Source organism: Miniopterus schreibersii (assembly GCF_964146895.1).
Source record: "Miniopterus schreibersii genome assembly, chromosome: X".
Taxonomy (NCBI): Eukaryota; Metazoa; Chordata; class Mammalia; order Chiroptera; family Miniopteridae; genus Miniopterus; species Miniopterus schreibersii.
The window spans coordinates 32,286,675-32,309,462 of record NC_138104.1 but is presented as its reverse complement, the minus strand read 5'-3'; the positions used below and the strand labels follow the sequence as shown (position 1 = coordinate 32,309,462).

The 22,788-nt window shown below is 36.6% G+C and overlaps 2 protein-coding genes and 1 pseudogene across 3 annotated transcripts in view; all 3 read left to right on the top strand.

The window, feature by feature from the left end:
- Positions 1-22,788, top strand: part of DIAPH2 (diaphanous related formin 2) — a 757,596-nt gene that overhangs the window by 172,788 nt on the left and 562,020 nt on the right. Inside the window, exon 6 of the mRNA XM_081126081.1 lies at positions 476-615. Within this exon, the coding sequence (XP_080982207.1) occupies positions 476-615 (140 nt within the window). The remainder of the gene's footprint in view (positions 1-475; positions 616-22,788) is intronic.
- RPA4 (replication protein A4) lies at positions 2,877-3,659 on the top strand (the record flags this gene model as incomplete). Its single annotated transcript, XM_081126332.1, has 1 exon — positions 2,877-3,659. One exon carries the CDS (start codon positions 2,877-2,879, stop codon positions 3,657-3,659), a length of 783 nt encoding a protein of 260 aa, XP_080982458.1.
- On the top strand, positions 19,432-19,947 carry LOC308551635 (small ribosomal subunit protein uS10 pseudogene; annotated as a pseudogene). The gene has a single exon. The product of its transcript is annotated as a small ribosomal subunit protein uS10 pseudogene (transcript).

Genomic DNA, 22,788 nt, shown 5'->3' with positions numbered 1-22,788 from the left:
TCTGATATTTCAATAAATGTGAGTTATGTATAATGTTTTATATTAAATTTCGCTCACTGTATTTTGTGGAATAAAATATAAATCTCTTAGCTAGGAAAATTAATAAAATGATTGCTAAATGTTCAACCTGTGGGTTAAGGACCGGCTAATGTTAATCCTAGTGCCTGGATTATAAATTTAAGCATTCCTGTCACTGATAGATACTTTATGCAACTGAAGTCCATATTCTATTCAGGTCATGGTCACCAGCAGTGTCATTTTCTTTTAAATAAGGCTGAAGAGAGAGTGTTAAGATATAGACAACATGATTTTACTACTTCAATTCTATGATCATGAATTTTTAAGTGCCTAGCATTCTGCACACATTTTTATACAGCAAAATCTTAGCATGTTCTATGCATTATTTTATTTTAAATGTTTTACAAAAATCCCGCTGTTTGTCCTAAATGGTATCTTTTTTTTTTTTTTCCCATAGGGAGGGCTGAAAAACAGCAAACATGAGTGCACCCTGTCTTCGCAAGAGTATGTTCACGAATTACGATCTGGTATTTCAGATGAGAAACTTCTTAATTGCCTAGAATCTCTGAGGGTTTCTTTAACCAGCAATCCTGTCAGGTAGGTGGTTCTTAAGTTGTTATGGTATGATTCATACAATTTGTACTGTATATAATTGTTGGGAATATAATCAGTCACATCATTTGAACCTCAAGATTTTTCTGACCAGAAATCTGATATTAGCTAATAAAACAGCAATGTCTGATTATGAGGTGGTAAGCATTTAAAAAATGGAGTTAATCTGATCTCTAATAATGTGTAATTTTAAGAATACAAATATTACTTCGATGTTTGATTCCTCTTTGAGTATATAAACATGGATACAGAAGTTAAATATGCACATTTACATGTAAATCTGTGTACTTAGATAATGATTATTATATATTTATTTGTTAAACAAATTTAGTATATTTGCTCTATGATACTCCTTTTTTAACTTGAGAAGTAAATGTAACTTTACATTCTATAAGTTTTAGATATACGACTCATACATTTCTGTAATTTGGGATAGCAAACATGTAATTATTTTAACCAATAAAAGAAATAAGAGAAAGTATTAATATACTCTTCAAAATTGTTTAAAAGGATTTTTAAACAAGTTCCTTGCCAATGGTGTATTCTAGTAACTGATGTTCCTATATTAACCATAAAAAGCCTTTAAATTAATTACACCAAAATTAAAATGTTTTTACAAGGAAAATAGATTTTCAGTGTAATATGAAACTATTTTGGGATCTACTTACATAATTGCTAGACTCAAGTTCCGAAATTAATGCACAAGGGTATATAGAAATTGTATTTTAATTTTATCCATGTTTTTCTTAATACATAATGGGGTCACACGTCTTGTACTTCTCCGACCTAGCCATAGAGCCTTGAAAATAACTTAGAGCTCAGTCATTCTGTTTTTGGATTTATGTATGAATTGAAGTAGACCATTGCCAGTTGACCCTTGAACAACATGGGGGGTAGGGGCGCCCGCCGCCCATCGGCTTGCAACGTGCTAGCTCTCGGCCTAACGTGGCCTCCCAGCACCAGCTAACCCTTGAACAACGCAGGTTTGAACTACACGGGTATCCGTAAACCCGCATCGTCAACTATATTTCTATCTATAATGCATTTGGCGGAGAAAACTGGAAAATTATAATTCTACAATAACAATTTTTAAAAAGAAAGCAGTAAGATATTAACTTCCATTTCAGTACAATCATTCAAAGGTCGCTCTCTTGCTATTTCTTCCCGAATGCTTCCGGCTTTAGTGATTAGTGATGTGAACAGGGTGTGAGTTCTTTGAGGCCAGTAACCCTGGTGGTGATTCCCCCCCCCATGCCAACCCCGCCTCCCCCTGGATGTGGGCCCCCCCCCGCAGCTGCCCCTCAGCCCCTAGCCCCCCTCATGCCCTGCCTCTTCCTTCCCCACGTAACTCCAGCACTCCGCCATGGTTCACTTCAGTGCTCCAAAATTTCCCTTGAGTGGCTGGCAGAATGACTGAATAAATGATTCTTTAAGAAGTGATCACAGAAGAAGCATGCTGCCGGTTTTAATGATTTGAAGGAAGACTTGCGCTCTTTCAGAACAGGAACTATGGTGGTGGTTCCCCCCCTCCCCCGCCCCCCAGTCACTCCTGAGCTCGCGTCCCCTCAGGTAACCTATGGCACTCAGCCACAGTGCACTCGTGTGTCCCCAAAGTTTCTTTGAATGGTTACTGATTGAAAGGATAAATGATTCTTTAAGAAGTGACTATGGAAGAAGTGTGCTTCTAGTTGTAATGATTTCAACCAAAAATGGAGTCCTTTCAGAACAGTAACCATGATGGTGGTTTGCCCGTCGTCCCTGCTGCCCTCTTCGATCCCCCCCCGCCGCCCGGTCACCTGCAGCTCTCTACCACAGTGCACTTATGGGTTCCGAAGTTTCTCCGGAACGGTTAACTGAATCAGCGAGTCAGTAAATTAACCTTTAAGAAGCGACTGTGGAAGGAGTTGTGAAATTTCGGAATGGAGGGGCTGGGGGGAGTAAGCAAAACTGTCTTTCTATTAGATGGTAGGAAAAGGCCTGAAACTATCCACGGGCCCTCTAGAATGTAGCCCAGCAAATACCAGACGGCTCCAAAGAATTATGGGATCAGACGTAAAGCTGGCAGGTCCTGATTGGCTGGAGGCAGCTGCATTCTGGTAGTTGATTGGCTCCACGGGTGAGGCGAGGCTGCGTACGGCGTCAGAAGCCACGCACTTGCGGGCAGCGCTCGGTGGAAGCCGGAGCTCTCTTGAGGACCTCGCTGACGAGAACCAAATTCCGCCGACTCGTCCACCCGCGTTGATAAGATGAGTGAGTTTGGGAGCCATGGTGGGTTCTCTGCCACGAGTGGCGCCAGCGGCAGCCATGACAGACCCTCTCAGGGCGGCACAGCTCCTGTTCTGAGGGCACCAAGATCCAGGGCTCGAATCGAGACCATTATACCTTGTTGCGTAAACCAGCTGCTCACAGCCACTCTGGTCGACAATGTTTTCAAGGTTCGGGGAATAGTGGTCTCCCAGGTTTCGATCGTGGGGCTCATCAGGAAGGCAGAGAGAGCGCCAAGCCACATTCTTTACAAGATCGATGATATGACCACCAAGCCTATGGATGCCCGTCTCTGGCTTGGCAGAGGCAGAGCAAAGCAGGAGCTGACTCCCTGCCCCGTGGGAGTATATGCTAAAGTGTTCGGTATCCTCAGAGGCTCTGAGGAGGTGAAGATGCTTGAGGTGTTGCACATCCGGGTCCTGGAAGACATGAATGAGTTCACCTCCCATATTCTGGAAACGGTCAACGCGCACATGATGCTGGCTAAAGCCCTGGAAGCGGCCCGTGGGCAAAGTGCGCCTGCTACTCCATCCTTGGTGGATCAGGCTCCAGCCTATGGCGAGCCCCGCCCCGAGTTAATCCAGGAGGAGGTGCGGCGCTTGATTCATGAGTGTCCTCAACAGGAAGGCAAGAGCATTCGAGAGCTCCAGACCGAGCTTGGCAGCCTGAGCATCAAGGCCATCAAGGAAGCCCTCGAATATCTGATGGTCGAGGGCCACATCTACCCCACTGTGGATGGAGAGCATTTTAAATCTGCTGATTGATGTGGCGAGAAGCTTTTTCATTTTCTGAAGACCCCTGCCTCCAGCTGTGCCTGAGTTTGACCTGTTGACTTTTAGAAAGTAGGTTTATTTTTCAACAAAACTCTTAACTGGCATCCCTTTGGAACCTCACTGCTTTTCCAACTGCTTTGAACTTCTCAGTTTTTCTACCTATATTTGAAGCTCAGAGGGAGATCGCAATGGATAAATTGATTGGACCTTTGTAGGATTTACCAGCAAGCATATGAAAACACGTCCAATCAGATGAATTTGGGGGAGAAGAGTTACAGAAAAAGTTGAAAATTATTATTTAGTTGCGTGGGAGCTTCTTTTTGAAATATCTATGTATTAGGAGAAAATAGATGTAGTCACGGAGCCAGCTGAGAGACCAAAAAAAATATTCTGTTGTTTTTACATTAGACTTATTTTCTATGTTGCAGTCATTGTTATCTTTTGTTAAATACAGTCATGGATTAATTCAAATGTGCTAAAGTTAGCAATTTGTGAATTCAAATGGTAAATCCAAGTGTTTATTGAATAATTTACTTTTATTACCACAAGTTTATTGTTTTAAATAAAGTTATACTGTGTTTAAATAACAGGGTCATCTTTGAATGTTTCTTTTTAAAGTGTTCAATGGATATTTCAAATAAGATGGGGTCATATTTGGATTAAATTACTATGTGGTACATTTATGCCTGACTTTCTGTAAGTTTGATGTTCTAAAGTATTACCTATAGTCGTAAATGTTCTGTTTTACACATAACAAGGTTTTATTCTTACAGGTTAGGCAAACAAAGAAAATGTAATTATAGGAATATTAAGCTTAGTAAATTTAACTGAAACTTATTTGAATGTTTTATTAAAGTACTTTTGTAAAATCTTTATTGTGTGATTTCTCCCCCCCAAAGATGCTTGAAAAAAACCTTTTGTTTTGTTTTAGAGGATAATTTTAATTATCCAAAATTTATGTCTTCTCTGTATAATACCAATAATATATGCTATATCTTTGTTTTATTAATGCTTTTTAATATAGATTATGTTAACTACGTGGGACTTTTAAAAAACAGAATGAAGTAAGCCTTTAATAATACACCAAAGACGGTATCTTCCAAGTTACTAATTTTATTGTGTTAGATTTTTAAAAAGTATATATAGTCATTCAGACGGGTAGAAGAATAAAGCTTCATTTGTTTTAGTTGGATTACAAAAAGAAGGTGCAGAAACAGAGAAAATGCCTTAAACGCACCATTGCCAGTAATCCATACTGTCAGGAAACTATCAGAATATGCCTTCTCATTGTCAGCCTTTACAGTCATATCACCAATTCTTTCTTAAGCATTCTGAGGCATAGACTTCACTTTTCTTCCCCTCAAAAGAAAGAAATGGCACCCTTTTGAAAAACTACCAATGGTTAACATACTATAAACCTGTTTTAATACTCTGTTGATAAAGGTTGCCTGCTTTGGGGAAAATCATACTGGGGGAGAAGCAATGAGGGGCATATTTCTTCCTCAAAATCTCAGTGCAGAAATAGTCTAGGAGATACAATGTTTTTGTGTGATATTACCTATAAAAATGCTGGAACCCCGAGATTAAAATCTAATATTTTTATGACTTCATAGTCACTCTCATAAAAGTCCAAGTTTATTCAATTGGCCATTGGATGGGTAGCCACTTTTTCCCTCCTACTCTAGAAATACTCATCCAGAAGTAGGAAAACGGCAACTAACGAAAGCTTTTTGGGGTTGCCTTTGTACCTGGGAACTGATGTTGTGATATGTACACCTGAATTTAAGGCCCAGGACCACCCCCTCTCCCTCCCAATCCTCTGAGGGGAATGGTCCATCTATGTTCCTTAGGTATGGTATTAGGTCTGTTAATTATTCCAGTACCCCTCCTCCCCTTACTCTTCTGAATGGAATCAGGTGCCTTGATGGGATCGTGCTGCAGGTAAGGGACTGCAGTGAAAAAATAGTAAGTAGGGCTAACGCTATGTGGGTTGAAATCAACAAACATTTTTAAGCAGAATATAATTGCTAGACTATCTTATACATGTCAATTTGGTGCATGTTAGGGATAGAAGATTTTAAAAAATTCATTGTAATAAACCATCTACCTGCACTGTATATTTCTTTTTCAGCTTTGGTTAGATGGTGAATGACTCGACCTGTGCTCCCCTTCCTCCCCAGTCTTGCTCTGTATGTGAGCCAAGCCTTTGAGGATAAGATACAAATACTGGGGAAATGCTATCAACTATTTTGGGCAGAGACATTTAAGCCTAAGGAATCTGAATAACTTAAATGATGATTATAGTCTACTTGGGGTTTTTCTATTGCTCATAGGCATATGAAATATATGCATTTATATTGTAGCTGATTCAAAATTAATGGAATAAATAAATTTGAAAATGTTTTCAACTCAAAGCTAATATTATTACTATTGTCATAAGTGTTAGTAATTGTTTTACTACTTTTACCTGCTAAATTTAGATTTAGGTTTTGAGTATAATCGGAGAAATATTCTTGTGGGTTTTTCCCAATTTCAGTCTACTTTTTATTATGATGAATCAAAAAAGGTAACCACCAAGAGTTACTTACATTCATCAAACCTTTAATGAGCCTACTATATGCATTTAAGTGTTAACTTTCATTTTAATAAGCTTAAATTCAATTGACTTCTAAAATGGTAATTAAAATAACAATAATTGGATAATATTAAAATAATAACATTAGCATTTACATAGTACTTATCTGCCAGCACTGTTTTAAGTGCGTGTGTATGTGTCTGTGTGTCCATCCATCCCTCCCTCCCACTGAAGCCTAGATTTATATTCCCAGCTCAGACCTCTCTTAAAATTCAAACTCTGTCTCCAAATGCCTTCCCGGATATCCTACAGACTTCTTTAAAAACATTAAAAAAATAATAACAAGGAACACTATGTAGCTTTTACTATCCCCCAGGAAATGTTCTCAGAACTTGAAATATACACATCCAACCAGGTTATCTTTATTATTAGTATTAGTATTGTTCTCATTTTATAGATGAGAAAATTGAGGTTCAGAAAGGTTAGGTAATTTTTTCCATTTTAATGTTACATGGCTAGTAAGTGTCAGAGCTAAGATTGCATTTCAGACAGTGTGTCTCCAGAGCCTGGACCGTTAACCACTTTTTTATACTACCTCACAGTAAGGACCATCTTTCAAAATACCTCCTTTTATTCTTGTCACATACTATATATTTTGACATTATTTCTTTCGTTAAAATTTACCTGACTTAATTAAAAAAACTACTATGAAATCTTTCAGCCAAAGTATGAAGAATATAATAAAAACAGCTGTGAACTCATTACCAGTTTAATAAATAAAACTTTATTGTGTTGTAGAGAACTTAGCCATATAACTCAGATTAATTTTAATGATACTAGAATACCTCTTGAGCCTGTATTTGCAATCTGATTAAACAATCTGAAAAGTCTATATGTTCTATAAACTATTGCATTAATTTTTTTGAAGTGTAATATCTTAAGAATATATATTATTGCATTGAAAAGCTGCTTCTGATGACCAGATGGCTCTGTATAGTGAAATTTGGGACTTATTTGCCCTTAGGGATGATACCTGTAGTAATTCAAATGCCATTCATATGATGTTTATTTTACATTATTGCATGATAAATTAAGAAAACTTTTTTTTTTTTTTTTTTACTATTGTACTATTGAGTTAATTTTCTTTGGTAATACCATAAAGTTGGAATAGGTCAATGAGTAGCACTTAATGTTATGCGCTTTGTTTTTCCATAGCAGAGTTATATCCCAAAAAGGAGTAACAAAAAGAAATTATTCTTGCCCATGTGGAGCTTACATTCTAGTAAGCTTGGACTGTTCCCTCAGAAGATGACACTGGGGAGTGTTCCCCTAAGAAGGGGATATAAGCTTGTCAGGCACCGGCCAGTAGAGCAACTTTAGTAAGATGAGAAGGAAAGTTACTGTATGGAAATACCCTGAAGGTCAAGGGTTATTTTATTCATCCCCTATGTCCAGCATTTAGTGTTGTTCCTCAGGGCCTTGCGAGTTGAATGAATGAGAGAAAGTACTTGCTAATGCGAGTGCCTCTAGTGTTCTTGCATATGTATGTGCGGGTTTCGGAAAGAGGAGAAAGAAACAAAGGAGCACCAGTGTCCCTGTTTTTCCTTTGTGTGGCCCTAGAATTCTTGCTGAATGTCTAGTAAGCCACCTCCAAGCAGTGATCTCTCCTTGGACTTTTATCTACCATTAATGTCTGTCCAAAAATCTGTCTTTCTGATACGGGGATATTCTCAATCTACCCTCAGAAAACCTGAAAAATGATGGTGGTAGGATTTGTGTCTACATCACACCGCTAAATAAATTCTGGAAGTGCAGTGCATTTTCCTCTCTTGGGGACTCACAGTGAACATGAGCATTTTTTTTTAAAGCTTTTAAATGTCCTGCAGGCTTAGAAATGCTTATAGCCATTTCATAGTCGAAACCATACCTTCTTTTCCACCAGATTTAAACCCACCAACAGCTATAAGACCTTTGTTAACCTAACCACCTCCTACTTTAAAATCTCCCTCACAGAAACCAAAAAATAGGTCATCAAACCAACACAGCAAACAACTAAACAATCTTCCTTTTGGACAGAAACGAGTAAGCAGATGAGAACAGTGAAACAAAAACAACAACATGAAACAACAACAAATCAGAAAAAGGGGAAACCAGTGTAAGAATAGACCCAAGAATAATTTGTATAACAAGAAGGAAGTTACAGAAAACAAGAAAACTAATCTATGAAAGGATAAATCACCTTGAATGCATAGTGTTTTATATAGTAAATAACCCTTGCAAATCAACAGGAATCATTTAGTATTGTTTTAGTTTCCCAGGACTTCCATAACAGTTACCAAAAACTGGGTAACTTCAAAACAGAAATGTATTCTCTCTCCAATCAGGTGGCCAGAAGTCTGATGTCAAGGTTTTGGCAGGAAACTCCCTCCTAAAGCTCTAGGGGAGGATCTTTCTGGCTTCTTCCAGATTCTGGCATTCCTTGGCCTGGGGCAGTGTAACTCTAAGCCTGTGTCTCTTGTCACATCTCCTTCTCTGTGTCTCTGTGTGTCTTTCCTGTGTCTTGGCATAAGAACACTCTTAATGGATTTAGGGCCCCCCCTAATCCAGTATGATGTTATTTCTACCCTTAATTTGCAGATACGGATACCCTATTTCCAAATAAGATGATATTCTGAGTTCTAGATAGTTTTCAACCCGCGACAATCATGCAAAGGACAATTGTCCTTAAAACCCTTGAATAACAAAATTAAGCTAAGTTCTGTCTGGGTATCTAGGTAAAAACATAAACTAGTTCAGGATATCCAAGAAAGTAGAGCCAGGTACTACTTCTAGATTTCTTTTAGGTATAATTATTCTTAATGAACTTAAATTTTGTTGGCCTCATTTCATTTATGAAGAAAATGTTCTGTAGTACTAAATTCTAGAGACAACATGTTATAAGATAGTCACACTAGAATGCCAGTCATGTGATCTGGTTTCTAGTCTTAGATCTCTCTCTCTGTGACCTTAGTCTAGTCAGCGAGTGACCTCTTGGAGCCACAGTTTCACCATATCTAAATGAGGTTGGAGTCTTCTAGCTCTAAACTTCTATGTTTTATGTTGTCATTTGATTAGTTCCAATTTATTACGTTTGCTGTTGGAACTACATTAGTGTTCAACAATGATTTTGCTTCCTTAAGACTGAAAGATTTCTTAGCATTCCATTATTTTCTTGCCTTTCTAAATATTCTATTTAACCAATGCCAGACAGGTATTTATCATTTTCTTTAAAATATCGAAGAAAGCAGTTTCCAAATATGTTACATAACTATTTTCTAAACCTGATGTTTGTTAGAATCCGGGCATTTGCCCTCTCACAGCTGGTTTCCTTCCATACTACAGTTTTCACTGGTTCTTTTCATTCAGCCCCTACTAAAATAATAAATAAATATAAATACACAAACACACGCTAATAGCTTTACTAAACATTCTCAAAGCACAGTCATATCAGAATATTAAATGGAGTCATGAATTTTAAATTCATATGGTATTTAATCACTCAGATGATAAAGGCTCTAAGAGAGTCATTTTATTGTATTGTATTCTGCTAAAGGCAAGTATTTTAAAATTCCTTTTATAAACCATTAACTGGCTATATCCCAAATCACTCCCTTACTACAGATTCCTTCAGCATTTATTTTGTACTCTGTATGTTCACCTGCACCTGCTTATGCCCTATAATAGTTTCATGCATGCATGTCTGTTTTTCTCATTTAGATTTTAGACTCCTCTGGGGATGGGGTACTCTTGCCCTCATATTGTTTCATGATGGCAGGTATAGTGCAGTTTGTATACAGTAGTGTGTGATTTGATGTGGATATTGACCCACCATCAATAACAACCTCTGGTTCTCCAGCAGTGAGAATGCATTAGCATTAATCAGGCGCTATTTTGTGGCCATGCATTTTTAGATGTAATCAGAGAAAAAGAATGGAGCTAACTTTCTCCACACAGGAGTGGAAGCTCTTGGTTTGATTCAAACCATTTTCAGAAGCTACAGACAATATAGCATGCTTTTTGCAATGGTCTTTTTACCATTGCATGATGAATTAATCAAATTGAATGTTTAGAACTCTATTTGACACCCTAAAAGTTCGTGAGTTTTGACTATGAAATAAATCTCAGCCTGCCATCACAAATTGTGTTAGACTCTGCACATACCCTGATCCGTGTGTTTTAGAATGAGAAGTATGTTATTTACAGATTTTTGTTCATATTTCTTTACTAAAGTTTATGAAGGGAAGCAGTGCCTGCTGAGAAATGACCAATGAGTTTGGACAATTTTATTCCCAGCCAACCCATTACAGGATGTATAAGTATTTGGTGCAGTACATTTTATGAAGATCCAAAGAAATGTGTATCAATAAATCATTGTGACTAAAGTTTCTCAACACATGACAAAAACAGCAAATACTGGTTTGAAGAATAGTATCAGAGAGTCGTGATTGTGTAGGATTCTTTGCAGAGTTGTTGCAGAAATTGCCTTACAGCTTGAGGGGTATTTTTACCCCACTAGGAAATTGCTTTCTTTTTTGCTGAGAATCTTAGTGATTGATCTGCCAAACTCATGGCATAGGGTGTAGATTCACTTTCTGGGCTTGTAATTTCTGCAGCCAACGCTTTTAAGGATGTGAAAACAGATAAAATATCTTCTAGAGTTTACATATGTATAATTATTTGCATTACCTCTAGAATATTTGTTTTTACCTGATACTTTCTAACTTCCCTTTAGATTTTTTTGGTATTAACTAATGTGCATTTTAACATAATCATAATGAAAATAGCTGACTCTTGACAGTAATACAAATTAGGAATAGAAAGCACTTTCCAAATTATGGGTGTTAATAACTATTTAAACAGCTTGTATTAAACTTATTAAAAGCTTGGCAAAGGAGCTAACACTATTTAGAAAGTTAATATAAAGGTAGGTACAGATCAATACTCTTAGAACGTTTTGCATTGATGCAGAAATGTGAGCAAGACTTAAAATAGTGAGCTCATCTTATAAGGCGGTATGACTAAAGCATGGTTGTTTAATATTGGTATTTTAAGTTTGTTTGCTTTAACTTTCAAGTGCATAAATTATTAGAAGATCCTAGTACATTTTTACATAGGAGAAAAATAGTAAATTCAATGCACTAATGTTAAATTTATGCTTTCTTTTAAAATCTTGGCCAATATTTTGAATTAACAGCAACCATATCCATGTTCACTTAGTTAAGTTGGTACCATATATATTGACATTGAATATTTATATAATTTTAGCTTCAGAACACACCTTTAAGTTAAGGCAGATCCAATATTACTTCTCATAATAGAAGCAAACTACTAATTAAATGGATTCCTTAATGGAATATTAACTTCCTTTCATTTGAAAACATTTAATGTACATTTTATTACATTTCCATATGTTCATAATTTGTCTTGGGAAGAAAATGCTTATAAATATGTGGCATTTGAAATATTTTTATTTTGATTTATATGAATTAATTTAAAGGTTTTGGACACATACTTGAGTTTTACATACTTCTCTTATTATTATGGAACTATTATTAAAAGCACTTGCGTCTTACAATAAGAGGTGCAGTTATCCCATCACCATTAATATGAGGGTCAAAATACAACTCCCAGTAAATGAGGAGGGAATGTGGTACTTTTCAAAAAGCCTAGGACAATGCCAGGTAATGATTCGAGTATAAAACAGTTCCAGTTTTTTTTGTTGCCAAGGGGAGAAAAAAGGCAGAGTATTGAGAGACACAGCTGTTATCTGATGAAGGACAGTGCATCTATTTTTCAGGAAGGCCACTCCTAATTCTGAGCTCAGAGAATTTTATTTTGTGGTTTCTTAAATGAAGGATATTGCACAAAACAGTACAGTGAGTCTTTGATGGTTTTCCATACAGTGCGGTTGATTTCTATGCATGTCAATTTCCTACATGGGGCCTTGAGTTAGGGAAAAAAAAAATCAGGGTCATGATGTTTCTGCAAAGACCCAGAGTAAGTACTGGTATGTAGCTTCCAGTAATCCAACCAGATACCAAGATGTCCTTGAGAAATGTCCCTGAGGCTCTTCCCCTGGAATATCTATCATTCTCAGCTGGACTTTTGATAGGAGCTAGATAGCTGACAATTCACAATTAAGGTGCTACCTAGCCCCTGGAGTGCAGGTACGCTGTGTGGTCGATTGAAAGATCCTTGTGCACTGGATAACAGTGTTTGCTCTATGACCCCAGCTGTTCAACTGGTGTTAGATAATGGACAGCTAATTTGGGGAGATTTCCCACCTGGGCAGTAAAGCTGTAGGTGTACAGCCTGTCACATCAGGCAGTTTAAACCTGAAAGTCTCCTGTTGAGAGAGAATCCATGAAGGCAGAATATAGAAGGCATTATAAACTTAATGTGCTTTGGAAATCTGAAGCAACTTCAGGTGAGATGCTTAGTGGTCTAAATGCTTGAATCTCAAGCCTGCATATACTCAGAATCAGCCCACTCCTGTTTGTCAGGTCTGTTCTGCAGCATCGAGTGTTACTGAAAATATGCAGGATGAATACAGTCCTGTCTATTTCGGAGGATACTGCTTGAGTAGAGTGCTGCTCTGGATATTTTATGGGGCAAGTCTATAGTACCATACCACCCTTGGTAACAGTTTCTAAAAGAGTTTTCTGGAGATCATTTGTTAAATTGGTGCATTCAACATCTACCAAAAAGTAGTGAAGACCAAGTGCTAAAATGGATTGTTAAACAGATTTTTTAAAAATTGGGTTATCATAAATCTCCATATGTGAATTCGCATTGTCAGAGAATCAGAATGCCCGAAATGGATCCAGGACTATAACTATATGAAGCATTAATGAATTTTTTATATAGAAAATGCTTAAGAATTTTGTAGTGTCATTGAGGTCACCATTATAAACATCAATTAAAATGGCAAAATAATTTTATAATGTAAATGGTATGGGACATGTACCTGCAGATATTCTCTGACCTTATGATATATTTCATACTGTAGAAAAACCCCTTTCCTGTCAGTTTATTTACTCATTTTCTCCCAGGACTAGAATGCAGTCTGTGCTATGTCAAGTTGTTGTTATGTGAGCTTTTTGTCAGTTTTGGTTATTTTTGTATTGATATAAGTTACAGTGATGTGTTCACATGTTGAAATCATGTGTCTTAATTTGCTGATGACAATTGTTTCATGCAATCATTCACCTTACTGCATTTTTTAACTCTTCCAAATGATCTTGGAAAATTGGAGTAATAAACATAGCAGACAGGTATAGAGGATTAATTTTGAGGAGTAAGAACAAATTATATGCATATTTAATTTTCAAATATGTGGCTGGAAATTTCTGGAACTATTGATATGAGAGATACTAGATACTGTGGAGCTATAAGCAACATGCTGGATACATACTGTAGAGCTATATGTAACATGATACTGGACTTTTTAGTTTGTGAGCTCAAACAGATTTGAGATTATATAATAGTAGTCAATCATTTTTGACTATGTATTATTATTTGTGTTAGAGAACTTATCGATGGTTTTGGCTCAGATACCTGTGTGTGTGATTTGGAGTCATCTTTGACACTCCTTGTTCATTAAATTTGCCTGTTTTCTTTTCAAGGGAAGAATTTGTTTTATTTATGTTTTTAGAAATTTTTAACAAGAATTATTAGCTGTTTTTGAAAATATTTTACTGAGAGCAATGCATTTTTGAAATTCAGTTCACCAATATGTCACTTGTAGGTGCAAACATCAGCTGTTCAACTAAGTCCTTTAGTATGTATAGTCATGTCCAGGCATTTAGACATAGAAATACTTACTACAGTCATACATCAGTTGGTTTTTCTAACACCATTTATGGAAGAGACTGTCCTTTCCCCATAGTATATTTTTTGCTCCCTTATTGTGAATGAATTGACCATATATGCATGGGTTTATTTCTGGGTTCTCTATTCTGTTCCATTGATCTGTACATCGGTTTTTTTAATGCCAATACCATACTGTTTTGATTTCTGTAGCTTTGTAATATAGTTTGAAATAAGGAAGCATGGTGCCTTGAGCTTTGTTCTCTCTTTTCAAGACTGCTTTGGCTAGTCAGAGTCTTTTATGGTTTCATACAACATTTAGGATTATTTGTTCTATTTCTGTGAAAAATGCCCTTGGAATTTTGATGGGAATGGCATTGTATAGATTGCTTTGGGTAGTAAGGATATTTTAACAATACTAATTTATCTAACGCATGAGCATGAAATATCTTTCCATTTATTTGTGTCTTCAGTTTTTTTCATTTATGTCTGTAGTTTTCAATATGCAGGTCTTTCATCTTCTTGGTGAAATTTGTTCCTGGGTATTTGATTTGATGCCGTTGTAAATGGGGCTGTTCTCCTAGTTTCTCTCTCTGATAGTGTTAATATATAGAAATGCGAAAGATTTTTGCATTTTTTTGAAAGTGAGAGATTTTGGCGTTAATTCATCTTTTAATGTTTGATAGTATATACTAGTGAAGCTGTCTAATCCTGGACTTTTGTTTGTTGGGAGGTTTTTGATTACTGATTCAATCTCCTTACTAATAATAGGTCCGTTGAGATTTTCTGTTTCATCATGATTCAATTTGGTAGGTTGTATGATTCTAGGAATTTATCCAGTCTAGTTTGTCCAGTTTGTTAGTGTAAAATTGTTTATATTAGTCTCTTACTATTATTTGTATTTCTGTGCTATCAATTATAACATATTCAATCTTATTTCTGATTTTATTTACTTCTATCTTTTTTTTGGTGAAACCAGCTATAGTTTTGTTAATTTTATCTTTCAAAGGAACTAGCTCTTAGTTTTATTGATCTTTTCTGTTGTCTTTTAAGTCTCTATTTTATTTAATTTTGCTCTAATTTTTATTTTCTTGCTTCTACCAACTTTTTGGGCTTTGCTCTTTCTCCAGTTTTGTGAGGTGTAAAGTTAGGTTGTTTATTTGAGACCTTTATTGATTTTTGTGTTAGGTATTTATCAGTGTGAATTGCCCTCTTAGAGCTCCTTTTGCTGTATCCCATAAATTTTGGTATGTTATATTTCTATTTTGATTTTTCCCATGATATTTTTTTGAGTTCTCTCTTGATTTCTTCCTAGACTCTTTGGTTGTTCATAACATGCTATTTAATCTTTATATATTTGTAACCCCCAGACTGTTATTCCCAAATTAAGGTTGAATGGCTCTATTTTTGAACAGGTGCTTCCTAATACTTGAATTTTGTATCAGGCCATATATCAACTAACAATTGATACATATTTTTTGAAGTGGATGTTTATAGATCTGTGCTTCATTGATACAGTCTACAATCCATAATAATGAATTGCAGTATGATAGGGCTCTGTATCTGTGCTGAACAAGTAACTTTTATTTATTGGTAAATGGGAAGCAGAAAGAAAGTATATTTTTGGACATCTCCAATGTTTTTAGTATTTAAAGTTTCCCTTACCTTGATGTTGGAATCAATAATAAATAATAAAAATACCTCCCTGGCATTGCTTTCACTGCTGAATATACACATTAGTGATATTTTTATAAATTGTATGTTTCTTCCAGTATTTCTTTATGAACAAAAAATAACCAAACCACTTGTAACCACTAATTGATGATTTTTTTTGTTAGTTGTTGAAAGTATAGTTGAATGGGAGCTGTGTAAGGATTGAGGAGTGGTGAATTTCAATCATAGTTTTGCCATTAACAGACTCTATGATCTAAGACAAGTCACTAAAATTCTCTAGTTTCTTCATCTGTAAGATGAAAGAACCAACATGGGGTAACTTACTTTGATTTCACAACCAGTAAAGCTACTGTGTTCAGTGCATGTTCTTTCAGTGAGGTTTGCTTATAAGTGACGACAAAACCATGTTGTCAATTTATGTGTTAGTGTCATTTTTAGTTTTTAACTATTCCAATTGAAAAGAAAGTTCTTGCAATTTTGAAGAAGGCCAAAGATACTTGAGCAATTAAAACGTTATGCTTTCTTTAAAAAGCATTTGTATGTTTTGAAAGACTTACATATAAACATGTATCTTTTAGGAGTAGCTATGTTTCTAGATTTTTCTGAAAATGAGTGCCAGCCGGGTTGAATATAGTTGAGGGCTAATATCTCTTTCTTAGGGACTTTTTACTGCATTGTAGTCCTATAAAGATTTTTTCTATAAGTCCTGTAACTGTTTTGTTGTTATTTTGCTTTAAATGGTTTTATATTACTGTGCAAGAGAAAACTAATGAGCATGTTTGGCTTAATTTTTCTTAGGTAAGCCTTAATATTTCCCAAGTTGTGTAATGTGGGGTTATTAAAAATGTTGACTCTTCATTGTTCAATAATTACGTTTTGAAAAAAATGTATTAAACGTGAATGCATTAAGATATTTGACTAGGTTGAGAGTGCATATATGCGTACACAGCTGTATATACTTTCCAAAGTACCTTTCTCAGTTTTAGGGGGAAGGGGCTTTACATTTTTATATAAAAATAAACCAGAAAAACCCCCACAACAATTGCCATTACAGATCACATTCTGAGACAGTAAAACAGTTGGACTTGCTGAGATTTTCTTTGACATCCACAATGGGGACACAAAGAAATGGTTCTTTTTGGTTTGGTTGCAGTTATCCTGTGCTAAAAATATTCCTGAACATTAAATTTCTTTGATCTTTGTCTCTGTATTTATCACACTCTATAATGAGTCTTTAATTATATGTTTTTGAAATTGCACCTGCTAGGTGAGAAGGATGTATGCATTTCTGTTTAGTCATCAAGTAGTAATTACCCTTCAACTCTCCTTACCTGTTACCATGAAGGAAAATTCATTTAACTTTTCCACTGCCCACCAGAATCAGATAGTATAACGTACAAATTGGTGCAGCAAAAAAGGAAAGGGCCGGGGTGGTATGTTCTTCTGCCTCTGTTTTCTTCCTTGCGTTCAAAGACCTTCTTACATTATACAGATAAACGTGATGTCAGCTCCGTTTCGTTTTTAGGATTTACAGATTAGGAATGTGATTTCGTGGAGTAGGTTCATTTGAACACAATTCCACCAAATTGAAAGAAATTGAATGTCCTGTGGAGTGTGTGATAACTTAGGAAAATGAACCAGTGCATTTTTCTTACGGAAGTTAACATTTCATTATAAGTTTGACTAGTTATGTTACTAAGGCAACCTTAGTGTCCTAACATAATTATATTCATAATTTCAAACCTATGAAGAAAATGTAAAAATATGACTAGGACCATCTCTCAAACTTTTCTAACAATTTTTAAAGGAGCGCAGGAGAGGAAAATATTTTTTCTGTAGCTTGTTGGGTATTTTAAATGATTTGGACTTGAGCCATTTTCGACTGTCTCCAAAGTAGTTTTGAGAGCTTAAGAAATTGATTTTAATGAACAAGGAACTGTATCCTTTGAGAGAGCATTTTTACTTAAACTATTGCCCTCAGGAGATTTTTACATGTAACTCCAGCATTTGCAGCTTGTTGTGAATAGAGAAGAGGAATTTGTTTTTATATTATATGAGCAACTAGAAGGAACACACATTTCTTCTTTTGTGAGGAAGTCTTAAAAAACCTGTGAGTAGAATGAAGCAGAGCAGGATGGTCCTGGGAAGAACTGATTGGGGGGGTAAATGTAGCTAGATAAGACCCTCTGAAGCAAATAACGGCGCATAGAGAGAAAGATGGAATTTCCTCTGGTGTTTGCTAGGACATTTTCATCTATCTCAGCACTGAAGTAAAAACCACTGAGAGGCGGAGCTGGAAAAGTGCATAGTCCTGCTTTCTGTGAGTTGGGTGGAGTAACTGGAAAGTGAATGTTGTGCTTCAGAGGAATGTATTCAGATGTCTGGAAATGGCAGTGTTACACCTAATAGATACCTTTGATTGGTAAGAATTAGCTCATGCATTAATTTACCATGATGAATAGTCCCCCAGGGCATTCAGATGCTCTTGCGTTTACTTTCATGTAGACAAACCTGAGTAGATAGATGTATTTAGTTTTATTGGACTAAGACCATGGCAGTCATAGCATATACAAATCCATGTGGTTGTTTTTAACATTGCATTTTTTCAGTGATGGTATATATTGATAGTGGAATTATCTAAGAAGTTGATTTAGCTGAAGAAATTTTTTTTTTAAAAGGCTGATAAAATACTAAGTTTTTTTCGGCTGCTGTTTGGAGATACCAATCCAAGGACTGAATGTGTGATAGTATTATATTAGCATTGGGCTGTACATTGGTTTGAATCACCTGGGACCCCTTCTTTCCCCATAAGTGCATATAACTAAGGTTTGGTTTTAATTGCATTTGAAAACATTACATTGTCAACATTAGTATTAAAATGAGATGTTTTCCTGCTATGAAGTGAAACATGTAAACACCATTTACAGTCATCTTTAAAGTCTTTTCAACCCTTTGAATTAGTTGTTTCATGTCTTATAATTTTACCAATTTTCTGATTGCCCCAAGAAACTCGGAACTATCATTTGTTTTATTTGATATTCCAGTGATTTGGGTTGCAGTGTGAGATTACACGAGCATAGAACACCATTAGAGGGAAATAAAATTCTTTGTACAGAACACATAACCCTCTATGCCAGCCTTTATCGCTGTGCAAACACTGAGAGAGGGATGACATGACTAATTATTGGCCTCCTGCACCTGAGACCAATTGCCTTTACAGCTTATGGGACTCAGGATAGAACTTTCTAATTTTAGCTTTAACCTTTTTGAAAGATGGTTATGAATTCAGCCAATCAAATCATAAATGTGCGTGCAGTCACTCCTTCCCGTTATGTCTATATTGTGTATAGTGTACTGAACTCACCGTCCACAATATCTTTGATTTTAACTTATATTTACACGAACTGTAACTAAATAATTCAGAATCTGAATCTCCAATTTATGATGAAAAGTTGAAGTTTTGGGAAACCGTGAAGGGTTTTCCTTTAGATGTGTACGTGAGGGAGCAGAATCTCATCCCCTGTTCAATAGGTCCATTCATAGAGCTTCCCTCACTTCGTTTTCCCCTGGAGAACTAGAGAGGAGAGAATCCTGCTTTTCATGGATTTAGGGTTCATTGACTCCTCTGCTACTTTAATTAAACATAAGATTTTCTTTCCTTTGATTATGGCAATCAGTATAAGTGGGCCCTTTAAAAACAGTGACCTCTTTGAGGAAGGCACAGTTGTAACTGCAGCAAAGTCCATCCTGCCCGCTGCTCACCTCTGTTCACTCGCCCCAAGGAACAGGCCTGTCGGAAGCCTGGCTGCGGCCAAGGCTTTTAAAGGTTCTGGAAAGACACTCGTGGAACCAGAGGTGGCGATGACTCACCGAATTAGAGTTACTCTAACCAGCCAGGGAAAGTCTTTGGAGAAGGTGTGTGTTGACTTCATCAGCGGCACAAAGGAAAAGAATCTCCAAGTGAAAGGAGCAGTTCGGATGCCTAACAAGACTCTGAGAATCACTACAAGAAAATCTCCCTGTGGGGGGGTGTCTTAAGACTTGGGATCGTTTTTTTTTTTCCAGATGAGGATCTATAAGTGACTCATTGACTCGCACAGCCCTTTTGAGATTGTTAAGATGACAACTTCCATCAGCATCGAGCCAGGAGTCAAGGTTGAAGTCACCATTGCAGAGGCTTAAATCAACCTATTAAATAAATATCAATTAAAAAAATGACCTCAGGAGTTCTGAAGGCTCAGGATAGATTTATGTTTTAAACCTTAATTTTTATATAATTGTGATATTATTTTCTCTGTCAGGATTATGCATGAACTATAAATAGACTCTCTCTGCACCATCCCCTAGCTCCCCCCCACTGCAACTTCTGTCTCTATTCCAATGTGAATTGGCAAGCTCTAAATATAGTGAAAAAAATGTATTAATTAAAACGATGTTCAATAAATGAATGATAAAATGTTATTAAGTATTAATATTATTGAAAAATAGTCTTTATGCCTAAAATTCATACTTTATTTTGGACTTAATGATTCAAAGAGCATTCAAGTTCTTGGTTTCTAATATTTTCACAAAATTTTAGTACAGGCTTCACTGTGCTATTTCATAGGCATTTTATTTAGTAGTCACAAAGACATTATGGGCTATAGGTACTGTTCTCCTTCCTATTTTGAAGATGAGAAAACAAGCTTAAAGACTTCAAATAACTGAGCAAAAGAAACACAGCTAGAAGATGGTTGCAATGGGATTGGAACCTAGATCTGTCTTCTTCTAAAGCACATGCACTTAACCATGCCCCTTTGTGGCCTCACAACATACTCCGTTGATGGATGGAGTGGTATTTTCATGACCTTTGAGTAAACTTGGGGAAGGTCTTTAATTTTTAACTTCTTGAGCAGTGTACCAAGCATCGAACTGCCTGGGAGACATAGCCAAGCCATTTATACCTAAGTTCAGACAACACCATCTCACTATGGGTCAGTTCCTCTATCCCCTAGATGATCTTCCTGGCGGCTCCAGTCTTGAGGCCTAATCCTGGCTTCATGCTCACCCATGCATTAGTCATCCTGACTGATCTTTCTGTTGGTTTTGTTTGGCTGGTTTATTTGTTCTACCTGCTCGCCTGACAGGTGATGGCTACAAATATGTCCATGCTCGTGTATCATGTCAAGACAGCTCTTTCAGTGAGGTAACTTGATAGCAGAAAATCGCCAATATGTTAATACCTAAAAATGAAATTGTGGATTATATAGCCCTTAAAAAAAAAAAAAAAGTGTAAGCTACATTCTGGCTCTGTTCTGATAAGGTGCCTTACCTAAATCTTGATTGGAAGTTTTAGGTGAAGTTTCCAGATATCTTTTCTTAACATTATTTGGTAGATTTGTTATGAAGTTTAGGACTTTAAAAGATGATAGAAACATAGATTGAATTGTATTTATCACACCTAAATGAATGAAGTAAACTGTCAAATAATACAAAGCATATATTAGTGTGTCTTTATATAGACATGAAGTTATAAGTTCAGTGCAGTTCTGAACAACCAGTGATTCTTTTTCAATGAATTATTGGTGGAGCCATTCATTAGCCAGATGCTGTTTTAGAACTTTGTATACTGGTCCTGTTATTAATTTCTAATGGGGTGATTCAGATAAACATGAGCTTTGGAGTCAGACCTGGGTGCGAGTCCTAGAAATGATAATCGTTGAGTGAGGTTTGGGAAGTTACTTGACTACTTTGCTTCTCAGTTTCTTTGTCTGAAAACAGTTTTCAGAATGGCTCAGGTTAAAAAGATGGACAGTACGAAGTGCCTGGAAGGGTTTGGAGCAATTGGAACTGTTATACTTTGCTGAAGGAGTGCCACTTTGGAAAGTGGTTTTGTAAAAAAGTTAAACATATGTCTACAATTCCACTCCTAATTATTTTCCCAAGCCAGTGAAAACATGCTTACACAAATGCTTACGTGCGAAACTTTCAGCAGCTTTGTTCATCATCAAAACCTGGAGACAGTCTAGATGTTCATCAGCTGATGAGTGTGTAAGCTGTGGTGTAGCCATACAATAAAAAGAACTAGCTTACTGATGCATGCACCCAGTTGTTGAATATCATCATATTTACGCAAAGTTAAAGAAGCCAGACTCAAAATCCTGCACACTGTTTGATTCAATTTCTAGTGACATTCTGGAAACAGCAAAACTATAGGAACACGAATCAGATAAGTAGTTGCCAGGGAGCTGCGAGTGGGAAAAGGGATTGACGGCAAAGGAAAAGGAAGAAATATTTTAGAGTGATGGAAATGTTGCATATTTTGTTTATGTCGGAGGTTGCATGACTGTACCTTTGTCAAAATGATTAATTTTACTCTATGTAAATCATATATCAGAAAAAAAGGAAACACCTTGTGTTTCAGAGTGGTTATGGAAATCATGAGAGCTCATTTTCCTCCCCCATATTTTCTCCTGTTCGGTTCATTATCCCCTGGCTCCTTCTGTGGCTCTTATAAATGTAGAGACCATAATAAATTGCAATTTCTTGTTTCAGAGTTGAGACACTACAGAAAATTTATGTCTTTATCTGTACCTATCTGCAGTCTTGGAGTCAGATTTTAAATTGAGTCACCAACTGTATTTTCATATTTCTAGGTATTCCAATTAGTACTGAATAACTCAGAGCTGGAATTTGCATGCTCTGTAAAATATACCGAGGACACTTGCTTTGACTGGATTCTGGATCTCTGTCCTGGGGCGGTGGAAGCTCTCACTATGGTCGGGAGGGCCTGTGAAGAAGCCTTGAGTTTCTGGCCTCAGTGCTCCCTGGGAAGGGCTCTTCCGCTTGTTAACAAACCATTGCTCTCTACCGCTGGTTCTCAAACCTGAACAGGCATCAGAATCGGCCGGGGTAGTTAAAACACAAATTGCTGGGCCCCACCCCCAGTTACTGATTCCATATGTCTAAGTTGGGGTCCAAGAATTGCATTTCTAATGAGTTCCCAAGATGACGTTGATGCTGCTGGTTTGGGGCGCACACGTT